This window comes from Hylobates moloch, unplaced genomic scaffold (genome assembly GCF_009828535.3).
Source record: "Hylobates moloch isolate HMO894 unplaced genomic scaffold, HMol_V3 SCAFFOLD_12, whole genome shotgun sequence".
Lineage (NCBI taxonomy): Eukaryota > Metazoa > Chordata > Mammalia > Primates > Hylobatidae > Hylobates > Hylobates moloch.
In genome coordinates, this window is record NW_026652287.1 from 64,428,499 (window position 1) to 64,438,998 (window position 10,500).

The 10,500-nt window shown below is 54.7% G+C and overlaps 1 protein-coding gene across 1 annotated transcript; it reads left to right on the plus strand.

The window, feature by feature from the left end:
* The first annotated feature begins 10 nt into the window (after positions 1 to 10).
* On the plus strand, positions 11 to 10,490 carry TBCB (tubulin folding cofactor B). Its single transcript, XM_032170611.2, has 6 exons — positions 11 to 264; positions 626 to 769; positions 5,278 to 5,374; positions 6,099 to 6,290; positions 9,996 to 10,068; positions 10,213 to 10,490. Exons 1-6 carry the CDS (start codon positions 151 to 153, stop codon positions 10,325 to 10,327), a joined length of 735 nt encoding a protein of 244 aa, XP_032026502.1. The 5' UTR covers positions 11 to 150; the 3' UTR covers positions 10,328 to 10,490.
* Positions 10,491 to 10,500: the final 10 nt, after the last annotated feature.

Genomic DNA, 10,500 nt, shown 5'->3' on the forward strand with positions numbered 1-10,500 from the left:
CGGACGCTCCTGGCAGGAGAGCGCGGATTGGTCAGGCTCGGAGCAGGAGGCGGGGCTGATAGCCCAGCAGCAGCAGCAGCGGCGGCGGCGGCTGCGGAGCGGGTGTGAGGCGGCTGGACCGCGCTGCAGGCCTCGGCAGGGCGCGGCAAGATGGACGTGACGGGGGTGTCGGCACCCACGGTGACCGTTTTCATCAGCAGCTCCCTCAACACCTTCCGCTCCGAGAAGCGATACAGCCGCAGCCTCACCATCGCTGAGTTCAAGGTGTGGCCATGGGGGCGGGGTCCGGAGGGGCGGGGCGAAGAAATTGGGGGGTTCCCGGAAGGGGGAGGTGGGGAGGGGCCGGGGAGCGACTGGGCGGGTCCGGAGGTGATCCCAGGCTGCGGAGGCTGGGGACCCGGTCGCGGCGGGGCGGGTCCGGAGAGAACTCGAGAGTGCAGAGACGAGGGCCGGGTCCAGCGAAAAATCCGACGGTCCAGAGGGCGGGGACAAGAGGCGAGGGTCCGGGTTCTGGCCCCGTGCGTCCTGACTGGGGGGTCTTTTGGAGGAACAGGGACGTAGCGATGGTCATTAATGCAAGGGGCGGGGCCCCTGGCCGCCTTCTCACCCTGCCTCCTCCTCGCAGTGTAAACTGGAGTTGCTGGTGGGCAGCCCTGCTTCCTGCATGGAACTGGAGCTGTATGGAGTTGACGACAAGTTCTACAGCAAGCTAGATCAAGAGGATGCGCTGCTGGGTTCCTACCCTGTAGATGACGGCTGCCGCATCCACGTGAGGACTCTCTACCTGGGACACTCCCCCGCCCCACCTTTCATTTGGTTATTCAACAGACACTTGCTGGGCTTTGCCCTCAGTCATACCCAAGATAGGTCCTGCCTTCGTGGAGCCTCCAGTGCAGCCTGACGAGAGACAGACCCATCATTAGACAGGGACAGCCTAGAGTGGTCTGGGCTGGGATCAGGAAATCCCAGGGGACTGGGGCCACCCAGAAGAGGTGCCTGACTCCACCTGGGAGAATCAGAGAGGGCTTCCTGGAGGAAGGGATGTCTGAGCTGAGGGATGAGGAAAGGGTGACTTAAGAGAAAGAGGTGGAAAGGAAGGAGCAGGGTGTACAGAGGCCTAGAATGTGAGGTAGGTCACGGTGAGCGACCAGGCTGGACAGCTTGGGAGAAGCCAGAACATAGAGGATCTCTTTGTGCATCCACTCAGCACGTCCTTTCTGTCTTTTTTTGAGACAGAGTCTCAGTTTGTTGTCCAATCTGGAGTGGAGTGCAGTGGCACTATCTGGGCTCACTGCAACCTTCACTTCCTGGGTTCAAGTGATCCTTGTGCCCCAGCCTCCCACCCAGCTAATTTTTGTATTTTTAGTAGAGACGAGTTTTCGCCACGTTGGCCAGGCTGGTCTGGAACTCCTGACCTCAAGTGATCAGCTCACCTTGGCCTACCAAAATGCTGGAATTACAGGCGTGAGCCACCAAGCCCAGCCCCTTTCTGTCCTTATTCCCTCCCCACCTCACTCAGTCTGTAGCAGCCACATTGCTTCTTGCACAGCCCAGGTGAGCTCGGCCTCTGGACCCTGGGCCTGAATGGTTCTTTTGTCATATGCCTGCGTGCCTCACCTTTCCCCCTGTCTTAATTTAAAGTGTCAGCATTCTAGTGAAGCCTTCACCGGCCTCAGTGTTAACGTTTACCTCATTCTTTTCCCCTTCTTTGCTTTATTGTAGATTTTTGTGTTTACCAGTAATTCTCCTCTGACACACTCTGGATTTCTCTCATCTGGTTTATTTACTCTTTGCCTCCCTGGATTCGAGTGCCCTGAGGGCAGAAATTTTGATCACTATAATTTACTGCTGTGTCCCCAGTACTTGGAATAGTGCCTGGGACAGGGAGGATAGTCCGTGAATCGTTTTTTGTTTTGTTTTGTTTTGTTCGAGACAAAGTTTTGCCCTTGTTCCCCAGGCCGGAATGCAGTGGTATGATCTCAGCTCACTGCAACCTCTGTCTCCTGGGTTCAAGCTATTCCCCTGCCTCAGCCTCCCAAGTAGCTGGGATTACAGGTGTGCACCACCACGCCTGGCTAATTTTGTAATTTTGTATTTTAAGTAGAGATGGGTTTTCACCATGTTGGTCAGGCTGGTCTTGAACTCCTGACCTCAAGTGATCTGCCCACCTCGGCCTCGCAAAGTGCTGGGATTACAGGTGTGAGCCACCGTGCCAGCCCTGTGAATCATTGTTGAATGGTGAATTGAATCCATAAAGTAAGACTGCAAGGATAATGTAATTATCCCCATTTTGCAGAAGAGAAAACTTAGCTTCAGGGTGGAGTTTATTTATTTATTTTTTTTTTTGAGACAGAGTCTTGCTCTGTCTCCCAGGCTGGCATGCAGTGGCGTGATCTCGGCTCACTGCAACTTCCGCCTCCCCGGTTCAAGCGGTTCTCCTGCCTCAGCCTCCCGAGTAGCTGGGATTACAGATGCCTGCCACTATGCCAGGGTAATTTTTGTATTTTTAGTAGAGATGGGGTTTCACCATGTTAGTCAGGCTGGTATTGAACTCCTGACCTCAGGTAATCTGCCCACCTCGGCCTCCCAAAATTCTGGGATTACAGGCATGAGCCACCGCACCCGGCCCAGAATCTACTTTCTTAAGGATGAACTGTCAGTAGCATTTTGGCCCCAGTCTGCATGACTCTAGAGAGAACTGCTTCTTTTTTCTCTGGTTGATTAACTGTTCATTGCCCATCTGTGTTGTGGCAGGGGTTTCATTATGACTGCATCTGAGAAGTTCTAGTGTGTGAGGCAGATGTTGGCTAAATTTGATCAGAGGACTGAATGTGAAGGGTCAGGGGAGACAAGGGCTGTGTAGGAGATCATGAAGCTGGGAGACCCTATCCTGGGGTACCTGATGCATCAGTGAGGTCTGGGAGGACATCCTGGAGATAGTGCTGCTGGAGCAGAGACAAGAAGAATAAAAAGAATTGGTCGGGCTTGGTGGTTGACGCCTGTAATCGCAGCGCCTTGGGGAGGCTGAGGTGGGCAGATCACTTAAGGTCAGGAGTTCGAGACGGTGAAAACCCATCTCTACTAAAAATACAGAAATTAGCTGGGCGTGGTGGCAGATGCCTGTAATCCTAGCTACTCAGGAGGCTGAGGCAGGAAGATCACTTGAACCCAGGAGCTGGAAGTTGCAGTGAGCCGAGATCACACCACTGCACTCCAGTTTGGATGACAGAGCGAGATCCTATCTTTAAAAAAAAAGTTAACTAAAGATGGGGAAGGGGTGCCCTAGGAGTGGGGCACAGCCCAGCACACACTTCAAGGTGGGAAGGAGCGCGGTGGGGATTAAGACAGGCCACTTCTGTGGCCAAACAGTGTGGAAGCTGGGGAGGACCCTGACCTGGCTCGCGTGTTCACAGGCCCCCTCTGGCTGTGTGTGGGGAACAGATGGTGGAGGACAGGAAGAGTAGGGAGACCAGGAGGGGGCTGCTGTGAGAGTCCAGATAAGGGGACGAGGCCTGGAGCTGTGGGTCAGGCCTCTGCTGGGTGCACAGGACTGAGCCTTTGGGCCACCCTGGGCAGCTGAAGCTGAGGGGTACGGGTGGGTGTTCATAGGCACCTCATAGGCAGTGGCATCTTTGAGCAGGTTTCATACCGGGTGGTTCAGGTACACACAGACCTCCCAGGCCACTCAAGGAAGGTGTTCCAGAGTGGAGCCACTGGGGAATTTTTACGTTTTCTAAAATTCTTTTTCTCTTTATAAATATCACCCATATTCATTGTTTAAAATAACAGAACTTCACAAATTTGTGAAAATTCTCAACATAGCAGAAATTCTCAGTGATGCTTGATCCAGAGATAAAGGCCATTCCTATTTTGCCATGTTAGCCCAGTGGCTTAGGCCAGACACCTCAGGGTGTTCCTTGGGCCTGCTGTCTCCCTCACCCCCACATCCACTCTCTCATCAAATCCTCTCTGCTCCACCTACTAAAACTTCCCTGACCCTGGTCCAGCCTTGATCCTTCCCCCAACCTCGCCATCCTGGCAGCTTCCTCCTTGGCCTCCCCACTCCCCATCTCAGCCAGAGGGAGCCTGGTACCACCTGAGTCAGGCCAGGGCCCTCCTAGCTCAGAGCCCTGCCCTAGCGGCACTTTGCTCCAGATAAAAACCATAGTCTAGGCCAGGTGCGGTGGCTCATGCCTATAATCCCACCCAGCACATTGGGAGGCTGAGGCGGGAAGATCACTTGAGGTCAGGAGTTCTAGACCAGCCTGACCAGCATGGCGAAACCTCATCTCTACTTAAAAATACAAAAATTAGCTGTGCGTGGTGGTGCATGCCTGTAGTTTCAGCTGCCCGGGAGGCTGAGGCAGGAGAATCACTTGAACTTAGTGGGAGGCAGAGGTTTCAGTGAGCTGAGATCATACCACCACACTCCAGCCTGGGCGACAGAGCAAGACTCCGTCAAAAAACAAAAGGAAACCCAAAGTCTCCGGCAGTCCCTTGTGTCTTCCACTCTCCCTCTGGCTCGCTCCACCCCACCCACGCCACCCACTCCAGAGCGTGAAGGACATTTCTACCTCTGGCCGTCTGCACCTGCCGTTCTTGCTCATCCTTCCAGCCTTGGCTCAAACATCCCCTCTTTTGGGAAGCCTGCCCTCCCATGCTCCTTAAGCCTCTTCCCTGTCGTATTTTTCTCCATAGCCATCATCCGGTGTTTCACAGGTACCTGTTCCTTTGTTTGTGGTTGGCCTTCTCCCTGCACAATGAGCACAGCCTGAGGGCAGAGTGTGTCTGTGTTTACACTGAGTCCCCAGCATGAGGCCCAGCTGGGCCCCTGGGAGCTCAGAAACCAATGAATGAATGAATACTGGGGGCAGAACAGGAAGAGATGCTCTAGGGCCTGAGGTTGGTGCCAGCTTAGGAGAGTCCCAGAGGCCCAGGGAGGAGACGCGCCGTGCACAGGGCTGTGGGCAGGGCCTGAGCTCTGCCGGTTGGACTCTGTGACTTTGGGTCCCTTGGTGATGTTGATGCCAGCAAGCGGGGAACTTCTGGGGGCAGAGGCAGCCTCTGGGAGCTTGGATGGGGCTGAGGAAGGGGAGGTGGCCAGTGTACGTAGCTACTTCTCCCTTCCGCCGGGCTCAGGAGAGGAGAGAAGGCTGCAGTACAGACGAGGGAGGGAGATGCGTTTTTCCCAGATGGGAGACACTGAAGTCCCTGCACCCAGCACCCAGGCCTCCCTGGCCAGACCCTGATCCCCACGGAGCCCCTCCCCTCACACAGGTCATTGATCACAGCGGCGCCCGCCTTGGTGAGTATGAGGACGTGTCCCGGGTGGAGAAGTACACGATCTCACAAGAAGCCTATGACCAGAGGCAAGGTACGGGCAGGTGGGCGTCGAGGGGCGCGTGGGGGCCAGAGGGAGTATGTGCAGGTGTGAGGGCGGGCAGGGTAGACAGGGCCCCTGCAGGGAGGCCAGTGGTGTAGGAAGGGGGGGCCCGAGAGCTTGGGAGGATATAGGGGTGAGGCTGGGAGTAGGGACAGACGGGTGCCTGGGGTGGGAATGAGGGCCGCGAGGTGTCGGGGTGTGGGCAGTCAGACGTGGTGGGGGGAGGGCTGGGAAAGTGGAGGGAGTTGAGGGGTAGGTGTGGGGGCTGGGTGTTGTCAGGGTCAGATGGGGGCATGGGGCGGTCGGACGGGGTGTGGAGGGCAGGACAGGTGGAATGCGAATGGACAGGGTGGCGGTCAGTGAGGGCACCTGGGACGGATCAGAGTGTGGGGGAGACCGGGGGCCTCAGGCCCGGAGGAAGGCGGATGATGAAAGCAGATGTGCGCTGAAGGGGTGAGAGACCATGGGTCCGAGACCACGGGTCCTGTGGTGAGGGGTGCAGGCGGCACCCCTTCCATTTCTGACTGTGGCGGGGGGCGGCCCTAGGAGTCCTGGGAGAGGCTAAGGCTGTGGTGGGATACCTGGGGCTTGGGTGACAGCCCTTTGTCACCTGGAAGAGAGAGTTCCTCCGTGAATGTGGGCCCCTTGTGGGTGGAGCGTCATCCCGTTAGGCCCGGCTGACACCCCAACTGACCCCAGCCCCCTCTGCCCACAGACACAGTCCGCTCTTTCCTGAAGCGCAGCAAGCTCGGCCGGTACAACGAGGAGGAGCGGGCTCAGCAGGAGGCCGAGGCCGCCCAGCGCCTGGCGGAGGAGAAGGCCCAGGCCAGCTCCATCCCCGTGGGCAGCCGCTGTGAGGTGCGGGCGGCGGGACAATCCCCTCGCCGGGGCACCGTCATGTATGTAGGTGCGTGGCCCGCGAGCCCCGGGGTCCCGGGCTCCAGGGCTCCAAGGCCGGGAGGAAACGTTGTGGACGCAGTGGAGCCTCGGAGACCACGCTCTGCCTTGGGGCGCGGGGTGGGGGGACTCAAAACAATCTCAGTCCCTGGAGGTGGCGGAACCATCGGCCAACACCGAGAGCCCAGAGTGTTTGTGGAGGGAAGTGGGAGGCACAGGCGGAGTGATCTGTCCAGCGAGAGAGGAAGCAGAAGCCAGAGTCACGCAGCCTGTGCGCTTCGAAGCGTGGAGCACAGTGCCAGTCGCAGTGGGGAAACGGGCGGCGTGACCAGGGCAGGAGTGAGGGGAACACAGGGGGCTGTGTGAGGCCAGAGGAAGCACCTGGAGGCTGGGAGCATCTGAAGGAAAGGAGGCAGCAGCCAGGTGAAAAGGGAGGAAGAGTTCCCGCCAGAAGGAGTAGCGGGTGCAGGTGAGCAGAGCGCAGGAGGTCCACCTGGGGAAAGGGAGCGGGAGGAGAGGTGAGAAGTGTAGTCAGGGGCATGGGTAGGGCGGCGTCACAGTGGAGAGCAGTGTGGATTCTTTTAAAAAGAACAGGCTAGGATGGCTCACGCCTGTAATCTCAGCACTTTGGGAGAATAAGGTGGGAGGTTTGCTTGAGCCCGGGAGTTAGAGGTTACAGTGAGCTATGATTGTGTCATTGCACCCCAGCCTGGGCAGCAGAGAAAGACCCAGTCTCAAAAAAAAGGCTGGGTGCAGTGGCTCACACCTGTAATCCCAGCACTTTGGGAGGCTAAGACAGGAGGATCACTTGAACCCAGGAATTTGAGACCAGCCTGGGCAACATAATGAGACCCTGTCTGTACCAAAAAAAAAAAAAATCCCACAAAACTTTAGTCAGTTGTGAGCACCTATAGGTGCCCTAGCTACTTGGGAGACTGAGGTGGGAGGATGGCTTGAGCCCGGGAGTTGAGGCTGCAGTGAGCTATGATCGCACCACTGCACTGCAGCCTGGATGACAGAGGGAGACCCTGTCTCAAAAAAAAAAAGATTCAGGGGGTACATGGGTGTGTTGCCTGCTAGTGGGTGGGGACCGGGCTTCTAGTGTACCCATGACCCAAATTGTGAACATCGTACCCAGTAGATAATTTTTCAACCCTCACCACCCTCCTGCTTCTGGCGTCCCCACTGTCTGGTATTTCCGTCTTTATACCTGTGTGTACCCATCCCCCAGTCGTCTGCAGCCACTAATTTACATTCTGTCTCTAATTTGCCGATTCTGGATGTTGCATAGGAATAGGATCATGCAATCTGTGGCCTTTTGTGACTGGCAGCTTCCACTGAGCAGAGTGCTTTCCAGTTTCATCCATGGCATGCCTGTGTCAGTACCACACTGTTGCCAAATAGTCCTGCATTGAGCGCATAGACTACATTGTATCCAGTCACCAGTTAGTGGACGTTAGGGTCATTTCCACTTTTTGGCTATTATGAATAATGCTACTATGAGCCTTCTTCTTCTTCTTCTTCTTCTTTTTTTTTCTAATTTGAGACAGCATCTGGCTATTGACCAGGCTAGAATGCAGTGGCGCAATCTCGGCCACTTCAGCCTTAACCTCTTGGGCTCAAGCCATCCTCCCACTTCGGCCTCCTGAGTAGCTGGGACTACAGGTACTCATCACCACCCCCAGCTAAAGTTTTACGGTTTTTTTTGTAGAGGTGGGGTTTCGCCGTGTGGCCCAGGCTGGTCTCAAACTCTTCCCACTCAAGTGATCCTCCTGCTTCAGCCTCCCAAAGTGCTGGGATTACAGGCCTGAGCTACCGTGCTCGGCCTGAACATTCTTTTATAAATTTCTTTCTGGCCTGGCGCGGTGGCTCATGCCTGTAATTCCAGCACTTTGGGAGGCCGAGGTGGGCAGATCACCTGAGGTCAGGAGTTTTGAGACCAGCCTGGCCAACATGGTGAAACCCCATCTCTACTAAAAATACAAAAATTAACTGGGCGTGGTGGCGGGTGCCTGTGATCCCAGCTTCCCGGAAGGCTGAGGCAGGAGAATCGCTTGAGCCTGGGAGGCGGAGGTAGGGAGCCAAGATCATGCCACTGCACTCCAGCCTGGGTGACCATGCAAGACTCCATCTCAAAAAATAAAAAATAAGTTTTTATGGGGACATTTGTTTTCATTTCTCTGTGCCTAGGAATGGAATCCCTGGGCCACATGGTAACACTGTGCTTGACTTTTTGAGGAACTGCCACAATGCTTCCCACAGCAGCTGCAGCATTTTTCATTGCCGCCAGCAGTGCACAAGGATCCCATTTTGTCCTCGTCGTCACCAGCATTTTAGTCTGTCTTTTGCTTACAGTCATCCACTGGTGTGAAGTGGAACATCATTATGGTTTTGATTTGCACTTCTTTGGCGGCTAATGATGTTGAGCATCTTTTCGTGGCCATTTGTGTATCTTCTTTGGAGAAATGTCTATTCAGATCCTTTGCCTTTTGTTTTTTTGTTTTTTGACACACAGTCTCACTCTGTCACCCAGGCTGGAGTGCAGTGGTGCTCTCAGCTCATTGCAACCTCTGCCTCCCGGGTTCAAGCAATTCTCATGCCTCAGCCTCCCGAGTAGCTGGGATTATAGGCGAGCGCTACCACACCTGGCTAATTTCTGTATTTTTAGTAGAGACAGGGTTTTGCCATGTTGGCCAGGCTGGTCTCAGACTCCTGGCCTCAAGTGATCCACCTGAGCTGGTGGATCTCCCAAAGTGCTAGGATTACAAACATGAGCCACCGCGCCCAGCAGTATGTCGGGTTTTTTTTTTTCTTTTGAGACATAGTCTCGCTTTTTGCCCAGGCTGGAATACAGTGGCATGATCTCAGCTCGCTCGTTGCAACCTCCACCTCCCGGGTTCAAACGGTTCTCCTGCCTCAGCCTCCCGAGTAGCTGGGGCTACAGGCGCCTGCCACCACACCCAGCTAATTTTTTGTATTTTTAGTAGAGACGGGGTTTCACCATGTTAGCCAGGATGGTCTCGATCTCCTGACCTCGTGATCCACCCTCCTCGGCCTCCTAAAGTGCTGGGATTACAGGCGTGAGCCACCGCGCCCGGCCAGTATGTCATCTTTTGAGAAGTGTGTGTTCATGTCCTTTGGCCATGATCATGGCTCACTGCAGCCTCAACTCCCTGCTGCCCACTTTGGAATGGGATTTCTTTTTTTTGCAGGGTGGGTGTTGAGTTCTTTGAGTTCGTTGTATATTCCTCTGCCCAGTTTTTCACTGGGATGCTGTCTTTTGTCACTGAGTTGTGTATTAGTTTGCTAACAAAGTACCACTCACTGAGTGTCTTAAAGTTATTTCTCACAGTAATGGAGGCTGGAAATTCAAGATCAAGCTGTCAGCAGGTTGGATTTATTCTGAAGCCTCTCTCTCTGGCAAGGCAGCAGTGCCATCCCCCTTAGGTTTTTACAAAGCCCTCACTGGCTGGTGTCTTCACCCAGTGAATGAGGGACAGAGGTGGGAGCAGGGACACCAGTGAAGTGGCTACCATATTAGTCCGGGCAGGAGATGGAGGTGGTCCTAGTGGTAGCAATAGAGGTAGCAAGAAATGGTTTTCACCAAGACAGGCTTCTACTCAATGGGCAGGCATGGATCCAGGGTGATCCTGAAATTTCATGGGGATTTCTTCTATGTCCAGAAGCTTCACAGGGATTTCTCTTCTGTTGGCAGGTCTCACAGATTTCAAGCCTGGCTACTGGATTGGTGTCCGCTATGATGAGCCACTGGGGAAAAATGATGGCAGGTAACAAGAATTCCCACTCAGGTGTCTGTGTGTGCGTTTGTGTGTAAGTCCATGCATGCTGCTTGCTGAGCTGCCCATGCCAGCATCTGGAGTGGAGCCATGTGAGGGTCCTCTGACCACACCCACCCCCATCCTGTCCTGCAGTGTGAATGGGAAACGCTACTTCGAATGCCAGGCCAAGTATGGCGCCTTTGTCAAGCCAGCAGTCGTGACGGTGGGGGACTTCCCGGAGGAGGACTATGGGCTGGATGAGATATGACACCTAAGGAATTCCCCTGCTTCAGCTCCTAACTCAGCCACTGACTGCCCCTCCTGTGTGTGCCCATGGCCCTTTTCTCCTGACTCCATTTTAATTTTATTCATTTTTTCCTTTGCCATTGATTTTTGAGACTCATGCATTAAATTCACTAGAAACCCAGAAAGTATTTGGAG

Excerpts from the sequence above, each read along its gene's own strand:
- TBCB (XM_032170611.2), top strand. The coding sequence starts at position 151 with ATGGACGTGACGGGGGTGTCGGCACCCACGGTGACCGTTTTCATCAGC. Across the intron at positions 770-5,277 it reads ATGACGGCTGCCGCATCCAC|GTCATTGATCACAGCGGCGC; the intron begins GTGAGGACTCTC and ends CCCCTCACACAG. Across the intron at positions 10,069-10,212 it reads CTGGGGAAAAATGATGGCAG|TGTGAATGGGAAACGCTACT; the intron begins GTAACAAGAATT and ends CCTGTCCTGCAG.